General features: G+C 51.4%; 1 protein-coding gene across 1 annotated transcript in view; it reads right to left on the reverse strand.

Moving 5' to 3' along the window:
* Positions 1 to 105: 105 nt before the first annotated feature.
* Ssu72 (SSU72 homolog, RNA polymerase II CTD phosphatase) overlaps positions 106 to 23,019 on the reverse strand; it is a 30,470-nt gene continuing 7,556 nt past the window's right edge. The window contains exons 2-5 of the mRNA XM_004863841.3: positions 13,759 to 13,902; positions 1,953 to 2,092; positions 1,333 to 1,451; positions 106 to 468 (exon numbers count right to left, since the gene is read on the reverse strand). Coding sequence (XP_004863898.1) covers positions 367 to 468; positions 1,333 to 1,451; positions 1,953 to 2,092; positions 13,759 to 13,902 — 505 coding nt within the window. The 3' untranslated portion in view covers positions 106 to 366. The remainder of the gene's footprint in view (positions 469 to 1,332; positions 1,452 to 1,952; positions 2,093 to 13,758; positions 13,903 to 23,019) is intronic.

The raw sequence follows: 23,019 nt of genomic DNA on the forward strand, positions 1-23,019 counted from the left end.
GGATCTCAGCCCGGCTGCTTGGAAGCGGGGTCTCCATATACGGGGCGGGCTCCCCCCAGCCTCGGCCGTCACCCACTGGGGGGATTGAGGACAAAGCAAGACCACTAGCAGCATCTTGTTTATTGGGCAATTCCAGGTCCTCTCCGTCGCTCAGGTATGCACACAATCTGCAGCCGGGGCGGAGGGGCTGGGCGCCGGCCACAGGCACACGCGCAGGGCACGTGCACAAACCGCCTTCCTGTGGCTGGGGTGGGTGAGGACGATCGGGCAGTCTGCCTCTCGTTCTCCACGTGCAGTGCTGCGGTGACAGGCACCGGGGCTAACCTGCACGGGGCAGGGGCAGCCTTCGGGAAGGCCGGCTGCGGCTCAGTAGAAGCACACGGTGTGCAGGAAGGCCCGGCCGCTCTTCTCCTCGAACTCCTGCAGCAGCTCGTCGATCTCGTTCTCCATGTCCTCCGTGTGCTGGATCTGGGGAGAGCACGCCCTGAGCGCCCTTCAGCAGACACAGGCCCTCCCGCTCGCTCGCCCCGGCCTCCAGAATCCCGCAGAAGGAGCCAGAGCCGAGTTCTCTCCACCTCGCGGAAGGCGCTGCAGGGCCCGGCGGCAGGGCCTCCCCTGGGTCTTAAGAACCACAGTCGCTGCCGCACTGCCAGAGGTCCCTGGTGGGCAACTCCTGGGGCAGAGGGGAGGCGGCTCCTGATCGCACCTGCCCCCCACCCCGGTTCCCAGCCTCACTGGCCGCCGTTGGCCCGCTCAGCAAGGGGGCCCGAGCACCACTGTCCAAGCTTCAGCAGCCACACTGGATTGGGAGGCTGGCAGGCAGCCAAAGCCGGGCTGGTAGGGCGGGAGCCTGGGTCCCACCCAGCACCAGCCCGCGCTACTCATCTGTGACCCCTGCTAAGCCAGTCCCCACCACTGTCACGCACAGGCAGCTGACCTCAACAGATCCCAAGGTCGCAGCACAGAACATGGCATGGTGCCACAGCCCAAGGGGAAGTGGAGAAGGCCCGGGCCTTAGGTCACTTCTGGATAAGTCCGAGGGGCAGAGGACATGTGCCACGGACATGCAGAAGGATGCCAAGGCCCCTCCGGGCAGATGTCTGTCTGACTCTGCCTCGGCATGGGCTGCCACCTGCCCTGCTGGCTGTGCTTGGGGCTGCCGGTCCACCTCAGGGGACAGACAGGGCCATCCTCACACAACCACCATCACATGAACACAAGTGCCAGGCGGTTCTTGAGCCAAAGGTGTGCACAGCACTGCACGCAACTGTCAGCCTCTGCAGCACAGGAGGGTGACCTCGGGCTGTCCCATCCAGGCATCCCAGTACTCACACACTGGCAGAGCTCGCAGATGAGGAAGGCCCCGAGGGTGGCCTCCTCGTGGTTGTCCTGAATGTCCACATTGACCACATGTACTGGCTGGCAGGTCTCCTGTTCTCTGGAATTCAGATCTGATTGGGACAAAGTGACAAAGACATCGATGGCTCTAGAACAAGGCTGCAGGAGTCCCACATGTGGCCCCACCTGCCCCTGGCTGGGCTCAGCTGTTGCTGGTTTGGTAACCTAACTGAGGAATGCACATGTGACCAGGCTGGGGACTTCCTGATGAGCCACCTACATGACAAAGGCTGAACTCAAGGCCTAGGTGGACATCAAGCTCAAGGTAAGGCCACCCTTGGTGTCCAGTCTGTCCTGGGCTGAGGCCTCACATGGCAGGAGTAGCACTTGTGCCCACAGCACAGCCCACACCTCTCAGCTTCATACAGGGCAGAGCTGGCCGCAGAGCCCTGCCTGCCTGCCCACCTCCCAGGGGCCCGTGCTCGCCATCCAGGACCCCAGCACCAGGCAGCTGGACAGTTCGGCACGGGCCTCTGTTCTCATGCTATGCCCTCCCCATCCCTGGCTGGCAGGCAGCCTCCGGCGATTCCTGAGCATAGCTGCATGGGGCTCACCTTCCACCACCTGGTCGTAGACCCTCTCCTCACAGGTCAGGATCAGGTCAAACAGGTCTTTGCAGTTCTGGAACCTTTCTGGCCGAGGCTTGATTCTCTTATTTCTGTCCAACATATGCAAGATTCCATTCTGCGTATAGCTGGGGGCCAGCGTTAAGGAGCCTTAGGGAGCAGCTTTTGTTTATTAACCCGGAAGTGGTGTTGCCACCCTGCTCCCTTCTCTCGCTGCCCTCTCTGAAACAGACCCAAGCAGCCCTCCAAAGCTCCGCCGTGCTGACCTTTGGCAGCCAATCATGTCCAAGGGCAGTGCCTGCTCCCTCTGAAAGGAGCCTTCGGCACGAAGGTACCTGGAAACAGAGTCCAAAGGCACCCCAGCAAAGAGCAGAAAAAACTCTGGAAACCCACTGCTTCCAAAAGGGAGCTCCAGGAGCAGGAAGGCCCGGGAAACCTGCAGCATGAAAATCATGACAGGGCCCAGGAGGGAGAAGCTGTGGTCCAGCTGAGAAGGGACTGTGGGGGTGACAAGGCCTGGCCGTCTGGCTGAGCTCTGTGAAGCAGCACCAGCACCACTACCCTTGGATCTCCACAGGCCACAGCCTAAGGGTGCAGAGAAGGGCTCCCTTCTCCAGGGGGCACCCCATGGCCTAAGGGCTCATCTGAGTCTCTATGGACAATTTGGGGCCAAGCATCTTATTGATCCTACTTTAGGGGAAAGACCAGCTACTCAGGAATTGTTTGGATGCTGGGGATCAGACATGGAGCCTTGGACATGAGCTACACCCTCAGCCTCACATTTAGGAATTGTGATGCTCCCCCCACCCCCAAACTCTGGGATCAAATCCAAGGATACTCTACCACTGAGCTACATCCCTAGCCCCTTTTATTACATTTTTGTGGGGGGTTGGTTTTTTGAGATGAGGTCTCACTATGTAGTTCAGGCTGGCCATGTAGCCCAGGGTAGTCTTGAACTCAGTGATCCTCCTGCCTCAGCTTCCCAGCTGCTGGGATTACAGGTATGCGCTACCAACCTCAGTTTTGGTTGTCTCATTGTATAGACCAGGCTGGCTTCAAACACAATCCTCAGCCTCCCAAGCAGCTTGGATTACGGATGTGCCCACTGTGCGTGGTTCCCAGGCGGTCCTGGATAAAGTGAACAGGCAGAGGTCCTAGGACACTTCACCTACTGCCTCCTGCTCAGGAACCCGGAGGTGGTGGCAACAGCAAGGCAGATGGTACAGGTGCCAGCTAGGGGCCTCTGTGCCAACAGAGGGTCTCCAGTGAGACCAGCAACGCCGTGCAGGAAGGGGCCGTGTCCATTCAGCACTGGACCGTGCCAGGCACACCAGGGGTGCCTGTTGCAGACCTCAGACTAAGCAGCACCAGGGCGGGGCACCTGCCTAGCAGTGACTGTGACCACTCTTGGGACGGGTGCCTGTTCCTGACCACTGTGTCCTCCTGAAGATTAAACTGAAGTAACCAGACTATAAAATAGTTTTTGTTTTGTTTACAAATATAAAAGCATCACACTACACTGTCAGATTAAGATTTGAACCAGAACAGGAAGTTCATTTGAGCCTGAGATCAAGGCCGGCCTGGGAACAGTGAGACTTGGAGAGGGCTGTGTAGCTCAGTGGCAGAGACCTTGCCCAAGAGGCACAAGGCCCAGGTTCGATCCCCAGCACCACGAAAAAGGGGAAAGAAAGCAGTGGGAACTACTGCATCTCTAGTCTGTGTTTTTTCAAATATTCAGCCCTCTAACCCCAGTTTGTGGCTAGCATCATAAAGCATACAAAGCTTCAAAACAAAACCAAAAAAAGAAAGGAAGTTGACCCTGGCTAAGACAATCATAAGCCAGCTGCTTAAGAAACCCTCCTGGATAAGGAGCTGGTCTCCACACCAAGTCACATGCAGGTCTGACCCAGATCAACGCGTGTCACAGCAGGAGGCTGCAAGGCTGCTTCCACTCAAGCACAAGGGATTGAGCAAAGCAGTGGCCTGCAGGTCTGTGGGTTCGGACCGGGGCCTGGGGGACTGGCTAAAAACACTGTGAGGCCAGGAAATAAAAGGGCACAGATGGCTCTCCTCCCCTAGGAGACTCTAGTTATTTCATGGTTTAAAGATAACCACCCAAACCAGTTCTCACCAAAACCAGTTTTCAGAGGTAACTGCAAAAATTTTAAAAGCACAAAGCACCTACAGGACAGACAGCCAGACAGCGGGCTGCTGAGCGGGCAGGGGGGAGCCCTCCCTGGCCCCTCCGCTGTCTAAAGGGTCTTGCCAAGCAGGGACATCTGCAGGACCACTGGCCACTCAGACCAGTCCCAACAGCCCATGTAGGGAGCACTGGGGCTGAGGTGGACAGGGATGGGCCAAGTCTGGAGGCCTCAAATAGCCAAGGGGTCCCCAAGAGGAGCCAGAGCCTTTAAAGGAAACAGAAGACTAGAAGGCTGAGCGTGGTGGCTCTCATGTGCAATCCCAGCACTGTAGGAGGATGAGGCAGGAGGGTCACAAGTTTGAGTTCAGACTTGGGGACTGTTTAAAAAAAAAATGGGGGGGCAGCGAGGATTTAGCTCAGTGGTTTCGCCGCCCGCTTCAAAAGCGCAAGAACCAGAGTTCAATCCCCTGTACCAAAAAAAAAAGGGGGGGGGTATGGGGGTGGCTATGGATGTAGCTCAGTGTTAAAGTCCTGGTGCAACCCAGGACCCAGTGGTGCAGATGCTGAACTGTGAGCTGAGCGTCAATGAGGCCGAGCTGAGGAGGCACAGGGGAGTGAGGAGCAAGGGTGACCTGCCACCCCGGGAAGCTCCGCTCCAGCCTTCAGCACCAGGCAGTGCCAAGGATGCTGATGACACAGCTCAGGCTGTGCACCTCTGAATGGACCCACACAGCTCTGCAGCAGGGCACATCATGTGGGGGACACGTGCCCTCCACACACAAGACAGACCACAGTGCTTCTTGGGGTGTCCCTGCAGATGCCTGAGACACCCAGGAGTCCTTGTTTCAGTGGATGGGAGCAGGAGGGCAGTGGGGCCTCCGTGGATGGTGAGTCGGCAGTGCCCATGGGACAGGGCCCGAGATCACAATGCAGCCACCGACAGTGGGGCCTGGGGTCTGCAGCAAGCAAGAGAGTTGTGGGCTCAACTGAAAGAGGGGTGTGGTGACCACTGCAAGATGATGCAGCTGGTCAAGTCATAGGACAGGCCCTGCCAAGGGCAGCAGGGCTGTGGCCAGCCACTGGGACACCAGAGCAGCCACCCCAGCCAGAGGCCCCATCCCAAGTGCTCTCCCTCTCAGTCCTGAGCCCCAAGTCCTCCCTTGACACCACAGTGCCTGACAGTGTCCCCGTGCAACCTCCTCCAGGTCAGACTCCAGCTAGCACCCGAACAGAGCCCGTCTTCCAGGAGGGGATAAGGAAGTGACAAAAGCCGGCCACCTGCCCCCAACAAGTGCCCTGAGGGAAGGCCTCCTGCCATCCTGTGAGTCGAACATCAAAGCCCTGCCCCAGGGTGGGCCCTGAGAGAGAAACCAGTTCTTCCAGTGACTGCTGCTCACGGTGTGAGGGTCAGTGGGCGACAACACTGGCCCCATGACACCCCTGGCTCCAGCAGTGGGACCAGCCAGGGAGGGAGAGGCCAGCACAGTGGGGACTAGGCAGGCTGGGGGAGGCCTTCCTGATGTCTGAACAAGAGATGAAAGACAGGTGGCATCCCCCTCCCCTCTCGAATGGAACCCCAGCCTTCACACTAAGCTACGTTCCCAGCCCTTTTTAAATTTTGAGACAGTCTCACTAAGTTGCTCAGTTGTCAGGCTGGGCCTTTTTTTTTTGAGACAAGTCTCGCCGTGCAGGTCAGGGTAGTCTGGAATTCACTATGTAGTCCAGGCTGGCCTCGAACTTGCAGTGATCCTCCTGCCTCAGCCTCCCAGGTGCTAGGATTACAAGCATGCGGCACCATGCCTGGTTTGGCTGAAATCTGTGATCCTCCTGGCTCAGCCTCCCAGGGTGCTGGGATCACAGGTGGGCACCACCATGCCCTCTGACCAGTGGTATCTTAGATCACTATGCAAAGAGCTTTACGCTCAATCACTGAAGGCTGGGTAGACCAGCTGCAGTATGCAACACCAAGTTTTTAAGTTGTAGCTTCCAAGTCAGTGTATCAAGAAACAAACTCGAGCCGGTGCAACCTGTAATGCCAGCTCTCTGGAAGGCTGAGACGGAGAGCCACAAGTTCAGATGTAGCTTGGGCAAATCAGGCCCATCTCAAAAAAAATTTTTTTTTTTTTTTTTGGGTCAAAAATTTTTTAGAAAGGAGGGGAGGCTGGCTAGAGAATCAGAAGGCCTGAGGTTCAACACCCAGTCATGGAGAAAGAAGGGCCGGGGGCCTGCAGCCAGCATTCATTCCCAGGAGGCAGAAATTCTGAGACGGTCAGCTCTTTCCATTCCCACCGAGCAACAAGAGAATGAAACAAGAGTTCAGGGGCCCCCAGAGCCCACGTCTCCAGGAGAATCGCACTGGTCCTCGTGATCAGGTGAGGCTGTGAGACACCCAGGACGGGGCAGAAAGGCCGTGAGGTTTACAATCTCAGAAGCCATTTCTAGCTTGACACCTGTCATGGGCAGCTGGGAAGATGTATCCCTGAACGGACACACAGACATGAGCCCAGCCCTGAAAGACAAAGAGCTGAGGGTGAACACACCTGAACAGAGAGAGCTAAAAATAACCCAAACTTCAGAGATTACCAAAGAGCCACAGACAAATCACAGAGCACACCAGACCCCGGCTCCCAGCTCCACCCCAAGTTTTGGCTACATTTGTATTTCAAAGTAATGCTTAGCGAACAGCTGGGTCATGAAGCAAAAATCACATTAATGCCACTTAGAGCTGCACCTTTACTAACCTTCAGATTAGTGACTTTGTACTCATAAGGCAATTATCTATTCAGACTTTATGTTTTTTGGTACCAGGGATCAAACTTAGGACCTTGCACTTGCGAGGCAGGTGCGGTGCCACTGAGCGAAATCCCCAGCCCTATTCAGACTTTAAATGGACACCTAACAAATTTATAAAAGATGGGTTATGTATTTGGCAGTACTAGGGATCAAACCAAGGGTGCTCTACCACTGAGCTATGATCCCAGCCCTTTCTATTCTTTAACCTTCAGATAGTCTTGCTAAGTTGCCCAGGCAGTATTTGAACTTGGGATCCTCCTGCCTCAGCCTCCCTCAACACATGATGCTCCTTTTGCATGTAGTATTGTGAACATACTATGGGCCTCTGGTGGCCCAGTTGGACACCCTTGGAGGGCCAGCACGGTACCACCTCTCAGAGTAGTGCCCTGGCCAGGGTTCTGAATAATGTACTGTTGGTACTTTTACTGTATATATCTGTGACACACAGTAAGCACATTCCTCAGGGTCTTGGACCTGTTGCCGTGACTCCCTTCCTGGGCCTGCTGACACTTTATCAGGTCCAACTGTCTAATTCCTACCTTTAGCAACAAGAACAGCTCGCAGGTGCTCCAAGGGAGACTGGGGCCCACCAGGCTCTGCTCAGAGATGGGAAGTGACCCCAGCATAGACCCCAAGAGCAACTCAGGGAGACCCCGCCTCAACGTGAAACTAGACAGACTGGGGATGGCGCTGTGTAGAGGCGCTGGATTCAACCCCAGGACCATACAGAAAAGGACTACCTGGGAGCCTCCTGCCCTGAAAGTGCACTCAGGCTGAAGCCATGCAGTGGGTCTCCAGGCTCAGTCCCTCTGTACTCAAAGTGACTCTAAGCAACTGTCCACCAGCCAGGCACACTGGTGCTTACACAGTCCCAGCTACACAGGAGGCAGAGGCAGGGCCATAAGCCTGAGTCCAGCCTGGGCAACTTAAGTGAGACCCTGTCTCAAAAATTTTAAAAAAAGGGCCAGGGATTTAGCTCAGTGGTTCCGGCGTCTGCCTCACAAGCGCAAGGTCCCAAGTTCGATCCCCGGTACCAAAAAAAAAAAAAAAAAATTTAAAAAAAGGACTAGGGATAGAACTCAGTGCTCCCTGGGTTCAAGTCCCAGTACTGACTGAAAAAGCAGCCTCCCACTTAAGCCAGCAAGTTCAAGCTGAAGCCACGGGCCTGAACACCAGGCTTCCAGTTCTTCTGCACCTGCAGTGACAGCAAAGCAGAGAAAAAGGTCCATAGGAAAAACTTTAAACTAAAAAATGGACAGTTTGAGCCTGGCTCCAGGGTGCACACACGCTGAAGGGGTCACCCTGAGCAGCAGTCCCAGGCCCTGCTGTGGGTCAGTGCCAGTGCGGGATCCATGCTGGCCAACCCAGGCTCGAGGCCATCAGTGACTAGGGCCAGGAGCAGGGCTGGGGGGCGCTGATGTTCTGTGATGGATGGATGAAGGGCCTGGGGTGGGGCACGTCTCTCACATATGTGAGGCCCTTTAAAAAACTACAAAATCGGGCCGCGGATTTAGCTCAGTGGTTTCGCCACCTGCTGCGCAAGCGCAAAGACCCCAGTTTGATCCCCAGTACAAAAAAAAACCACTACAAAATCAACTGGAGTGGTATTTACACAACAAAGGTCAGTGAACAATACTGACACTATGCAACTGTCCACTTCAAATGGAGAATCACAGGCATGTCATGTTTTTTAAAAACAGACTGCCCCTCTCTAAAAAGCGTCTAAGTAAAAGACATTTTACATTTTTGTTTTGCAGTGCTGGGGGCAGAACCCAGGGCCTGGTATATGGTAGGCAAGTGCTCTATTACAAAGGTTTACCTTCAACCGTTTTAAAAATTTTATTTTGATGGCCGGGCATGGTGGTGCACTCCTGTAATCCCAGAACGTGGGAGGCTGAGGAGGAGGATCATCATGAGTTCAAGACTAGCCTGAACTAATAGCAAGACTTTGTCTCAAAAAAATAAAAAACATAGACAGACAGCCCAGGCTGGCCTCAAACTCTGGGCTCAAGCCACTTCCGGACTCCGCCTCCCAAGTAGCTGGGATTATACTACACCGACTTAGAAGATACTTCTTGCCGGGCATGGTGGCACATGCCTATACTCCCAGCTGCTCTGGAGGCCAGGACTGAAAAATAAATAAATAAAACATCAGGTGTGGAAACACACACCTATAATTCCAGCTACTTAGAGGAGGCTGAGGCAAGAGAATCACAGGTTTGAAGTCAGCCTGGTCAATTCAGTGAGATCTTATCTTTCAAAAAAAAAAAAAAAAAGTGCTAGGGATATGTGGCTTAGTGGTACAGCACACGCCCAGCATGTACCAGGCCCCAAGTTCAATACTGTATTGCCCCCTAAAAAAGAAAAAGATTTTTTGGGGGCACCGGGATTGAACTCGGGTCCTTGCGCTTGAGAGACAGGTGGCATAACCACTGGACTAAATCCCTGGCCCTGAAAAAGATTTTTAAAAAATTAACTCATGTATTAATTTATTTGGTTTTTTTTTTTTTTTGGTACCAGAGATTGAACTCAGGTCCTTGTGCTTGTGCAGCAGGTGGCAAAACCACTGAGCTAAATCCCCGGCAAGTTATTTGGTTTTTTAAGACAGGGTTTTCTACCCAGTTCAGGCTGAATTGGGAACTGCAATCCTCCAGTCATGCCTCCTGAGTGCTGACATTATGGTGTAAGCCACCATGCCCAGCTGAAGAAAGATAGTTAGTCTTTGGAAGCCGGGTGAATTCAGATTTCCTATCACTGGTACAGGTAGCAAACCGTGAGTATCCAATTACCAAAAAGGAAAAGGAAGTAGTGAAATGATTAATCAACTCAGTCTAGTGCTATGAACACAGCAGAGGGGAAACGAATTTAAATTCAACAAGGTTTCCAGCCCAGGAAACATAGCCCTACTGACCTCAAGAATGCCCACTTAGCAAGGACTGGTGGTGCAGGCTTGTAATCCCAGCACTTGGGAGGCTGAGGCAGGAGGATCACCGTGAGTTCGAGGCCAGCCTGGGCTACCCAGTGATTTCATGGCCAGCCTGAACTATATAGCGAGACCCTGACTCAACAAAAAAATATTCCCACCGGGACAGCAAGCACCCAAGTCTTCTGCTTTTGGAAACCAAAATCAAAAGCACCCACTTAAGAGCCAAATGTTTAAGATAGTCAACCAAGACGGAGGCGATGGATGGGTCCACTGTCTGATGATGTCCCAGCAGCGTGTGCAGCAGGAACTGCTTTGGGTCTGAGCTGCCCCTGGGCTGGGGTGCAGCACAGTTGCTCTGTTTCCACTGCCCCCTAACTTGTGATGGGTTTGGCAAATGCAGCCCCCCCGTCGGAAGCACCTGCATGTCCACAGCAGTACTGGCTCAGGAAGCACTGCTGAGCATGGTGTGCACTGACCTCATTTCTGGGTTTTCGGTGAGTGCACACTCCAGGAAACAGGCCCTGGCCACGGGGGGGGGGGGGGGGGCAGATGGCAGAGGTGGCTACTGGGGACGCCAGGCCCTGGAGCAGGTACCATTTTCCAACCAAGATGCCTCATTCTCTCCCTTGAACACTCAACCACTTCCTAATGTGAAATTCACAGTACTCTGTATTTTATCTTTGGGTTACACTTAAAAGATCCTCTTAGGGGCAGGTGTGATAGTGCACACTTGTAATCCCAGCTTCTTGAAGGGTGAGGCAGGAGGACTCCAATTTAGACACCAGCTTGGGCAATTTAGCAAGAATTTGGCTCAAAATTGAAAATAATTTTTTTTTTTTGGTACCAGAGATCAAACTTGGGACCTTGCGCTTTCGAGGTAGACGGCAGAACCACTGAGCTAAATCCCTGGCGAAAATAATTTTTAAAAAATCATCTGGGATGGGCCAGGGATTTAGCTCAGTAGTTCCGGCGCCTGCCTCTCAAGTCCAAGGTCCCGAGTTCGATCCCCAGTACCAAAAAAAAAAATCATCTGGGGTCGGGGATTTAGTTCAGTGGTTCTGCCACCTGCCTCGAAAGCGCAAGGTTCCAAGTTCGATCCCCAGTACCAAAAAAAAAATCACCTTACCTCTCCACTACAGATTATAGTAACTGTCACTTCTGTACACCGAGTTAATCTATTAAAGATTCGCAAACTCTCGGCTCTCACATCCACGCTGAGTAGTGCTGGCAGCAGGCTCCGGCCAGAGATGCACTCCAAGCAGCTTTGCCCAGGCACCCTCCTGCACTGTCACGGGGCATCACCCAGCCCACGGCACCAAGCCCCGCCTCCATCCCTCTGTGGGGTGTGCTTGAACCTACTCGGTGCCTCACCTTAGCCAGACTGCCTGCTATCCACTGGGCTCCCCAGAGATGCCCTCCTCTGCTGGCCGAGGGCAGTGCTGAAAGCAGGGTAGCTAAGCACTTCCTGGCTCCACGGAGAAGCCCTACCCCAAGGTGGAGCCCCGCGAAGAAAGAAGCCAGCAAAGGTGCCATCTCAGAGCCTCCCAAGGGTGACTTTCTTTTTTTGGTACTGGGGATCGAACTCGGGACCTTGCGCTTTCGAGGCAGGCGGTAGGACCACTGAGCTAAATCCCCAGCCAAGGCTGACTGACAGAGCGTTGCCAAGAGGCAAACACGGGGGTGACTTAGTCCCTGAGCTTCCAAACCAGCTGCCAGCTCCCCTAGGTCCCAAGGCACCACGAGCTCAGATGCGCACAGTGCAGCTGCTTCTGGACGGGTGGGTGCATGTGGGGAGCTACTGTGTGCAGCCCCCAGTGGGGGGCTCAGAATCCCGGGGCATCATCTCCCTCCGAAGGTCCCTCCAGCCTGACTCATGACACTAGCCAGGAAGTGCGGCCCCACCCAGAAATGGAGGCCAGTCAGCGGATGAAAAGACTTGATTTACAGTATTAAGGGAGTATCAATCTATGCACTATGACCTGTTTTTATTTCTCTCATGGAATACAAGAGCTTCAAAACTGAATGGTAAAACAACTGGGTGTGGTGGCACATGCCTCTAATCCCACCACTTGGGAGGGTGAAGCAGGAGGACTGCTGTGGGTTCAAGGCCAGCCCAAACTACATAGTGAGACCCTGTCTCAAAAACAAAACACAAAACTGAATAGTACCAGCCATGTGGCTACAATCCTAGCCTTGTAGGAGGCTGAGGAGAGAGGACTGATAAGTATAGTCCCATCCTCGACAACCAACTTAGTGACCTAGTGAAACCAGTTCAGTGCAAAGGCCCGAGGCTGAATCCTACTAACTGAAGAATATGTTCACTCCGGCCCCACATACACTAACTGAAGAATGATTTTCATTTTCTTTCTTCCCTGAGTCTTTTCCAGGGCTAACGGAAGCACTTAGCCCCCAAATGAGATTCCCAGAAAGCGATTTCATGGTTCTTTGTGAGGCCGGGGACAGAAGGAAGCAGTGTGGGGCTGACACTCCCAGCAGAGGGGCTTCCAGGCAGAAGTGTCCAAGGTGTGGCGCAGCTGTCACGGGAGCAGAGCCTCAGCCGTGCCCAGCAGGCAGCACCAGTGGCTGTGGGGACATCTTCCCCAGCACAGGCCCTGGCTTCCAAACTGGGCTGAGATTCCCAGGGAGCCACCAGCCAGACCAGTGTTACAGGCACTGCAGCCTGGACTCAGGCTCCCAGCAAGCCCCATGGCAACAGGTGCTGACAGGAAACACCCATGTTCCTACGCCGGTCCTCACCAGCATTCCCTCTGCAGCTCAGGGAGGGATGCAAGGGAAGGTACAAGATGCCTGACCATCAGGTTTACATTTTGCTAGAATCACCTTTGAGGCCTTCCCTGCTACCTAATTAACCAACATATATTCAAAGACATTTTATTTATTAAACACTACTTTTGAGATAGACTCTTACTAAGTTGTCCAAGCTGGTCTTCAACTTGGGCTCCTCCTGCCTCTACCTCTCAAGTAGTTGGGACTACTGGCACATACCACTATGTCCAACTTCATTTTTAGTTTATTAAAAACTGCAAAACTGCCAAAGTGCCAGAAGTGGTGATACACATCTATAATCTCAGCACTCAGGAGGCTGAGGCAGGAGGACCACAGTGAGTTCAAGGCCAGCCTCAACTGTATAGTGAGACCCTGTCTCAAAAAAAAATTGCCAAAGTAGAGACAAACCATTTCCCATTTGATGTTGATATTCATTTGCTTGGAGTATGTTTGAGCTTCATTCTGATTACTACAAAGCACAAGGTGGCTCAGGGTTTGTTTTGTTTTGTTTGCAGTACTAGAGACTGAACGCAGAGCCTCATCCACTCATCCGCTGGGCTACAGCCCTAGCCCTGGAAAAGTTTAACTTGTGTGGAAGCAGTCATGAAACACACGACTTGGTGTCACAGTCGTAGAAGGCTACTTTAAAAACACCTTTCCTTCTCACGAGTCTGAGTAGCAGGCCTGGACTTCTTTGTGTCCTCCTGACTTGCTTCTATCACACTCCCTCTGGTGACCAACACAGCTTTCTTCATCTGGCTCTCACAGACCCTGGGGCAGGCACAGCCCACTGTGTCAGAGCTGCATGCACCGCCCTGCAGAGGGACGCACACCAGGCCCGTGCTTTCCTTCGCCCCTGCAAGCCCCCAGTGACTCATCAGCACCTCGGCCTGACCTTGTCAGCACAGGGCTCCTCTGGGCCTGCCATTCAGCCTCACACCCCCACTGCCACAAATGGTCTAGCTCGAGCTGCCAGTGGGCAGCAGGAAGGACACCGAGTGCCAGTGAACACACACAGTGCTCGTGCCAGCACACCACGCCGCCCGTCACCCAGCACCTCCCTGCAGAGCAGAGGGCGGCACATCGGGCACAGACCACACCTGCCAGAAGACCCTCTGGGCTCTACAGGGGCAGCCTTGGGATACAGTTCTTTGTCTTTCCTGAGAAGGTCATTGTACATCTGGTCATATGTGGTTTTGAAATCATAGACATTGGGCTTGTCGGGTGCAGGTCCTGGGAGCTTCACGTGAGTTCCTGTTCCGAAGGACCGGACGCTGAAGCCTCGCTTGCTGGAAGACACAAAAGGAGAAGGAGCATCACAGATGGGTTAAGACAAACACAGATTCCCAAACCATGAGCTGAGAATGGACAGAATAACTTCATTAATATTAGAAAAGATATTTTAAAGTTTTTATTTTTATTTATGTATTTGTTTTTTGAGACAGGGTTTTGCTATATAATTTCGGCTCGCCTTGAACTTTCACCAATCCTTCTGCCTCAACCTCTCAAGTGCTGAGATTATAGGCACGTGTTTAAATTTTTAATATAACTTTAAATATTTAAAAATTTGTTTGATAATTATAGCTGGGCATGATGGTGCTCACCTATAGTCCCAACACTTGAAAGACTGAGGCAGAAGGATCACCAAGAGAGGCCAGCCTGAGCTACATAACCAGATACTGTCTTTAAAAACAAAACAAACAAAAAAACTGGAAAAAAATTATACAGCAAGGTATACAAAAACTAGGTGAAACAGCCCAGGGATTTAGCTCAGTGGTTCCGCCACCTGCCTCGAAAGCACAAGGTCCCAGGTTCAATCCCTGGTACCAAAAAAACCCAAAAAACAAAAACACCAGAATCTGCTGTTAGGTGACGTGTGAACACTGCAGCTGTTTAATCCTGTTCCTCTACAGAAGGACTGACCACCACCTGGACATGTGGACATTTCCATCACCTGACCAACGTCCTGGTTCATAGGTGAAGTAAGAAACCTGTTGAGGTTTGTTGTTTGCTGCAGCAGCTGCCAACCTGAACTGCCCGCCAGGACCCTCTCCCATGAGTGTTCCAGTGGCCCATGACACTGGCCTGGCAACCCAGACTGAGCACACAGGAGGGCCCTGCCGAGGGCAAGAAGCCACAACAGCTGCAGCTGCTCACCCATGACCCGGCAGGTACAACTGGGGACACTGCGCCTGTGTATGTCTGACACCCTGGGAAAGTGTGGAGCCCAGGCTGATGGGCAGCAGAGCGAGGAGCAGCACAAGCGACAGTGGCACCCTGCACCAAGAGAAGGAGAGGCCACCCACAGACCAGACACCCCACTGCAGGGTCAGTGACAGCCAGTTTTAAATCTGCCACACAGGCTACAGGCAACCAAGTTAGCTTGGTACAGGAGGCAGGATCTTCTTAGGTCCAAAGTATACTTAACTTTCCCTCCCAGCTCTGTATTTCTAAACATTGTCTCTCTCAGAAAGGAACCCTAAGGGCTCAGGGGCGCCTCCATCCATCAGCATCTCAACTCTCCCACACCAGCACCAGCACCAGCACCAGCACCAGCACCAGCACCATACAGATAGGATAGAGACAAGCACTGGGGCAGGGAGGCAGCTCAGAGGCAGGGCACTCACAGAGCTCCCAGGAGGCACCAGGTTTGAACTCCAGCTCCGAAAAAGACAGACAAAAAGTAAGAAATGGGGGAAAAAGCACCACCGTATAAAGATTTTTCCAAATGTTTTTACTGTAACTTGGGGTATCTGGAAACATCTGAAACACATCTGGCTGTGGGTGATGGTTCTACTGCCAGAAGCAGGGACACTTCTGACACCCTGACATGTAGCACAGGACGGCCCCACAATGGACTCATTCAGCCCCACTGAGACTAAGAGCCACTAGAGCTACTATGAAGCGACACCACTGTAAAGGACAGTGGCATGAACACAAAGGTCACAGAAAAGCATATGACCCTGACATACTCTGTGAAAAGATGCCCAGCTGAGCATGTTGCTATACACCTATAATCCCAGCACTCTGGGAGGCAGAGGTAGGACGATACCAAGTTTGAGCCTAGCTTGAGCAACTTACTAAGACTCCTTCTTTAAACAAAAAGCCCAGGAATGAAGCTTAGTGCGAAATAAGGTCTTGGGTTCAAGCCCAAGTACAAAAAAAACAAAAACAAAAAGGCCCAATCTCACTCACATGGGAAACAAAATGCAGATGGTACTACTCACCTGCCCCACTGGGTGAGTTCAAAGGTTTGCGAGCCACTCTCTCCACATGGCGCAGGACAACATGGGGAGGTGTGGCCCGTTCAACGCATGGCTCTACCCCCAGCAGCACAGCGCATGCAGCAGGAAAAGTCACTGTCTGGGGAACGGTGAAGCAACAGCTGCCCGATGACACAGGAGGAAAGACAAACTCAGACCCACCGCTGCCCGCGGAGCTGCTCACCTCCATGGCGGACAGTGAAGAAGCCTCCAGTGCTCAGCAGGCGAAGGCGTGGACACTGGGCAAGCCACACACCTCTCTCCAGACACACGCCTAGGGGACATGCCTGGCTCCCCGCTGCAGCCACAAAGCACATTCACCGAGTGCTATTTGTGACCAGAGGCCCCCGACAGCCTGCTGTCCATCAACACCAACCACACGCACTGGGATCTCCAGGGACATGTGAGGAAGCAGCAGAGGAACACCCCACTGCCTACTGCACAGGAAACCCAAACACCTGCGTAAAAATCACTTTTTTTCCTTTTTGGGGACTGGGTATTGAACCCAGAGGGTCTTCACACTGAGCTACATCTCCATCCCAGTTTTATTTTTGAGATAGGATCTCACTCAGTCACTCCCATTGGGCATCCCCCTGCTGCACCCTTCCAATATGCTGCTATTACGAGCATGCACAGTGGAGTCCAGCTGTAAAAAGAAAAGAAAAAAACTGGAAGAAAAAAAGAGCCGTTCTCATTTAGTTTATGTGCAACACATCACTGAGTCCTCTGGGGCCAAAGCTGTGCTGGTGCCTGCATCTCTGGATGTCCTGAGCTACACCCAAGTTCCCAGAACAGCACAAAGGAAAGGAACCTGACATGAAGGCAGAGATCGATGACCTAGGACTCCAAGTCCACATATTTATGGGCTACAAAAATAAACCCAGCGACATTAAAGTCCAATCTCCGAGGCCCGCCGTAACTGCAGATCCCAAGGCCAAGCAAGGCCTGTGGGAAGAAGCTGACACTGCCCAAGTGCACACACATGCTGGCATGCGCACACACACATCCACACCCGGCCTCCTGAGAAGGTAAGGTGGACCCTCCTCACCACTGCAATACTCTCCATCAAAGCATAAATAGCCTGCATCCCAAGCCCCAAGACAATGGCTGGGAAAGGCTTCTCCTAGGATTTTGCCACCTGCCTGAGCTCTGCATGCTCAACCAGGCCAGTAAAGTAGAGCTCACTCCAAAGAGACAGAGGTGGCTGAGGCAGGCAGAGCCTTCTGGGACTCCAGTTCATCCAATGAGACACACTGGACACCACTGCAGATTTTTTTTTTTTTTGGTACCGGGGATCAAACTCAGGACTTTTCGATTCTGAGGCAGGCGACAGCACCACTGAGCTAAATCCCCAACCACTGCAAATTTTAAGTGAATGCTGCATCCCAACTTGAGGGCCAAAAAACAGAAGTGTGGATTACTGAGGAAATTAAGTGATTATTACTTTTTTCTTTTTGTGGTACTGGGGTTTGAACCCAGGACCTTTACCCTGTGCTATATCCCTATCCCTTTGTAAATTCTGAGATAGGCTCCCCTTAAGTTATTAAGTTGCTCAGGCTGGACTTGAATTTGCAGTTCTTCTCCCTCAGCCTGCCAGAGTGCTGGGACTATATCCATACATCATCACATCTGGCTATGAGGTCAGCAGGTGGTCACTCCCCACTGGTGTTAAAATGCGTCCTCTCGATCACCCTCGAGCTGAGCTTGTGGTGAAGGAGAGGTGTGACTCATGGACACAAGGCCACAAGCGCTTCAGGCTCTGGTGCCCAGACCCCACCCATCACTCTGCCAGTGCCTGTGCCATTTGCTTCGGTCACAACCTCCTGTGCCCTGGGACTTTTTGCTGGGCTGCTCACAGGTCCAAAGCCTGCAGACTCAGCACTTGTCATAGGCAGGCCTAGGGTTGAGGCTCAATTTTTTTCCAGTACTGGAGACTTTTTTTGGCGGGGGGTGGGGGGGGTACCAGGGATCGAACTCAGGACCTTGTGCTGGGAGGCAGGTGCCAGAACCACTGAGTTAAATCCCCGGCCCCTCAGTACTGGAGATCTAACCTAGGCTGGCCCTTCACACTTTATTTTTCATTCTGAGACTTAGTCTTGCTAAGTTGGTAAGCTGCCCAGGCTAGGCTTGAATTTGTGATCCTCCTGACTCAGCCTCCCAGAGTGCTGAGATTGCTGGCCTGTGCCACCACACCCAGCTACCAAAATTACTCTGAAGAGTGGAAAAAGCAAAAATCACAAATGTATAAAATTCATCTCAGCCGGGGATTTAGCTCAGTGGTTTTGCCGCCTGCTGCGCAAGTGCAAGGACCCGAGTTCAGTCCCCAGTACCTAAATAAATAAATAAATAAATAAAATTCATCTCTTGTTGGTCATTCTTTGCAGGTACTAATGTACTGAAATGGGGTGGGAGGCTAGGCATGGTGGCACATGCCTGTAATCCTAGCACTTGGGAGGCTGAGGCAGGAGAATCACCTTGAATTTGTGGCCAGCCTGGGCTCCATAATGAGTTCAAGGCCAGCCTGAACTACATAACAAGACCCTGTCCCCCCACAAAAAAAGGCGGGGGGGAGGTCAGGTGATGTTGGCATCTCCTCCAGATGCCGACCCAGGAGAATCTATTGCGCTCAGGAGTTCAAGACCACCCTGGGCAACACTGGGAGACTCTGTCTGAAGACAAAATAAAATAACATAAAATAAAAATAAAATGAGGTAGGAGGCAGGGGCACCTCAAGTACACACTGTGGCCTCATTATCCAGGGCCAAAGCATTTCAGAAGGCAGGGCTGGGCAGGGCAGGAATGATCACAGCTCCCAGAGGGCTCCCAGGAGGCTCCATGGCCCAGGTCGCAAGGTCGTCCACATGGGAGCCTCCCTGCCATCTACACCCAGGACAGCAGCCCCAACCTGCACCAGCCTATCTCCCAGGCTGAGACCTGATGCCCAGAAGCCAAGAGCTGGATAGATGACTCCCAGTGCACAGCAGGAGTCCTGGGGACCCTCTGCTCCCCAACCTGCTGAATGTCTATTTCTGTGTGCTTCCTCTCCAGCCCTTACTCCAACACTGGCAGTATTATCTTGCCTCGAAATGCTACTTTTAAGTAAGCCTACTTAAAAATAAAACAAAATGCAGTTTGTTCCCCCTCCAAGATGTTCCCAAGTGGCAAAAAGGCTCATCAGCAATAGAAGTGCCGTTTCTCTGAAGCTGCTGCACTGACCCAGCCCAGCCCACATTGAGACAGCCCACTACATACATGAAACCTCTGACAACCAGCAAGTTCTGTCTGAAAGGCTGAGTACTCTGTGACCTAATCTTCTAGACAACTATTTGTTTGATTAGTTAAATAAATGTCTTTACAAGTACCAAAAATTTATCATAAAGATGCCATTACAGGCCGGGGATTTAGCTTAGTGGTTCTACCACCTGCCCTGCGAGCACAAGGACCCGAGTTTGATCCCCGGTACCAAAAAAAAAAATCCTATTGCAGCAGTGTGGTAGTGCAAACCTGCAATCCCAGCTACTCAGGAAGCCGAGGCAGGAGGAACACAAATTCAAGGGGAACAGTGAGAGCCTACCTGAAAGTTTGTTGTTGTTGTTGTTTTTGGTACTGGGGACTGAACTCAAGCCCTTGCACTTGCGAGGCAGAAGCAACGCCACTGAGCTAAATACCCCGCCGTGCCTCAAAGTTTTAAAAAGGTCTGGGGATGCAGTTGAGAGTGTGGCTCAGTGGTAGAATTCTTGCCTCCCATGCATGAGGCCCTGGGTTGAGTTCCAGTAAACAAAACACATACACAAAGATGCTACTTATTGTAGAAAATGTTAAAGGAAACAACAGAATGTTTCACTGTATCCCAAAGATGGAAGGTAAACTAATGAAATAATAAACAATGAACAGGTCTAAAAAATTTTCAAATTAATAGCATGGGTTATGGTATCTTCTATTTTCTAATGTTCTGCACTGTAGTCATTAACCGAATTTTTACATTTGAATTTTTTTTTTGGTACCGGGGATTGAACTCAGGACCTTGCACTTGTGAAGCAGGTGGCGGCACCACTGAGCTAAATCCCTGGCCCTGGGATTTTGTTTTCTGAGACAGGGTCTCACTTCAGCCTGGCCTCAAACTCACAATGATCCTCCTGACTAAGCCTCCCAAGTTCTGGATTATAGGCATGCACCACCATGCCTGGCTAAATATAATTGTGATGAAGACGGAAACTCTGGACCTGCTGTCAACCTTCCAAACGCATGCACATCTCTTAACTAGGAAGTTGTTCACAACCCTAGTTCACCAAGGTGAGCCAGGCGCACTGCTGATTACTCTGTAGCTACCTGATGACCTGGGTCTATGCAGCCCAAGTCAACTGCTCAACCACCACCATTCATGCCATTGTCAACAAAGTCTGGACTCTATGCACATCTCAGTATGTATGTCCTACTATTTATTCTATTTTACAGGGTCAGGACAAAGCTATGAGGTTGTTCCTGTGCAGCTTGCCCCTCCCTATCCAGTAAGAAATGCACCATTTGCAAGGTCCTGAGTTTGATCCCTGGTACAGGGAAAAACAAAACAAAACAAAACCTACAGGGATGTAGCTCAGTGGTGCCACAAGGTCCTGAGTTTGATCCTCACGGGGGGGGGGGGGGGAAAGAAAAAAGAAATGCACCATTACTACTGGGTTCTGTCAGCATCTCTATTTAGGGGTCCCTTCCCCAGGCCTGAGCCCACAGCCCTGCAGTCTCTGCTGATGGCAGCCTCTCTCAGGGCCCTGTCACCTCAAGGTGTCACACCTCGCAGCACTAGCACAGGGTAGGCCCTCCATCTTACCTACAAAGTAAGTCTGGAGAAAATAACCCTGAACAGGGCAACAACCCTCTAGTTGTGGAAACTGTTACTACGCTTGGACTACCCAGTTTTGTCTCAACATTCACTTCAGGCAGAAGTCTACCTTCCTCCCACAATCCCCTTGACCTTAATTTTGCCTTCTCGAGGAAGGGGATAAACTGAATGCACAACCCTAAAACCCAAGAGCACGCCTACTCCATGAGAGGCAGGTCCTCAGCATCCAAAGTCCTTCCTACAGTCAAGATTCAAGTCCAAGCTTAAAGTGATTTAAGGACTTGGGAAATTGAGGCAAGAGGACTGCTGAGAGTTTGAGTCCAGCCTGGGCTACATAGTTCAAGGACAGCCTGAACTACATAGCAAGACCATCTCAAAAAGCCAAAAAGAAAATAAAGATTCCAAATCATTCCGCCTTCCCAAGTAGTTTCCAGTGTTCCTTTTAATGTGCCCAGAACCAAGACATACTCAGAAGGGCAACAGGGCAGAGCCAAATAAGCTTTCCTTGTAAAGAACAACTCATTCAAAGTAACATGGCCTGGGGCCAGGGATTTAGCTCGGTGGTTCTGCCGCTTGCCTTGCAAGTGCAAGGACCCGGGTTTGATACCCGGTACCCCCCCCCCCAAAAAAACAAAAAACCCCCACAAAGTAACATGGCCTAAGACCAGGGAAGGGGGTTGAGGCTACCTCAAGTGTCCTGTGTTCAAATCCTGTCTGGTACCACATCAATGTGATGGCACAACATGGGTGGCCTAAAGCTTGGACTCATCAGGAGAGGTTGGGAGTTCAGTCCCTCTGGGCCACTGTGGCCACTAATCCACCTTAAAATACTTCCCTTCCCTGGGCTGGGGATTTAGCTCAGTGGTTTTGAAAGGACCCGAGTTCAATCCCCGGTACCAAAAATAAAACAAAACAAAAACCTTCCCTTCCCTGCAAACACAATCACTGTTGTTTCTGGCATTTTCTAGAGTACTTCTAAGCTCTCTCCTGTGAGCATCTCTGGATGCTCTGTAACAGCCACCTCCATGTCCTGAGTCAATTTAAAAGGTTTTCACCTTCCGTGGTTACTCTGACTTCAGAGAAGAGCTGTAAATTGTACAGTGCCAGATCTGGTGAGTAAGGTTGAGAAGGGGTCACACTGTAATGTTTTCCTGAGCCTCCTTTTCCACTGAACAGCACTCAGAAGCAGCACTCGCAGTATTTTGTAAGGACACAAGAGAGCTTCCAGAACTGCTTCACAAAGTGGCAAAAAACAATAAATATGTTAAATGTGTTCATACGATAAATATGTTCAAAACAAGGGGGAATATTCTGAGGGGAATTAATAGCAACACAGTAAATCTTTTTGTTTTGTTTCTTTTTTATGACAAAGTCTCACTATGTAGCCCAGGCTGGCCTAGAACTCATGGTGATGCTTCTGCCTCAGCCTCCCAAGTGCTGGGATTAAGATGTGCACCACCACCACACCTGGCTCTAATTGTAATTTTAACAATAAAGCAAAGTGCAATCTTTTTTACCCTAACAAGCTAAAAAAATAAAAATAATATCCAGATGGAGAGGAAATGAAACTATGTACTTTTCTGAAGGAACCCTTCTACACTGTTAGCGGGAGATGAAACTATAGCACAACCACTATGGAAATTGCTAAAAAAAACTAAATATAGAAATCCCATATGACCCAGCTATTCCCATTCTAGGAATCTTCCTGGAAACAGTTAAAGACATCATATTACAGTGACACAAACATACCCATGTTCATAGCACCACAATTCATAACAGTTCCATCTTGGAAGCAGTCTGTATGTCTATCAACAGATAGAGAAAATGTGGTATTTATACACAACGAAGTACTACTCTGCCATGAAGGATAACTAAGTCATTTGCAGGAAATGCATGCACCTTGAGACCATAAAGTGAAGTAAATCAGACACAAGCTCAAGCATTGCATGGTGTCTCTTATATGACAAATCCAAAGTACAAATAAAGAGCAAAATAAAAGACATAATAGGAAATGGGGAGATAGGACTTTTGCAAACAGGAAGGAGAAGAGAGTGTTAAAAGAATTAAGATGTGTCACAGGTCCCAAAGCAGTGGGCCGACTGACCATGGCTGAAACCTTCACAGTATGAGCACTAGGTGTCCTGGTTCAACCACAAAGTTCACATTGGCATTCTGGCTCCTAGGGCAGAGAAGCTGAGCCAGTCACCACACCCGGAAGGAAGCTCCCCGGCTGCCATCCCAAGCTCCTAGGGCAGAGAAGGTGAGCCATGTGGGCACCAGAAGTACCCGCCCCCCGTGGAAATGAG

The sequence above is a fragment of the Heterocephalus glaber genome, unplaced genomic scaffold (genome assembly GCF_053883595.1).
Source record: "Heterocephalus glaber isolate CG9 unplaced genomic scaffold, H.glaber_assembly_v1.0 deba00001447, whole genome shotgun sequence".
NCBI lineage: Eukaryota > Metazoa > Chordata > Mammalia > Rodentia > Bathyergidae > Heterocephalus > Heterocephalus glaber.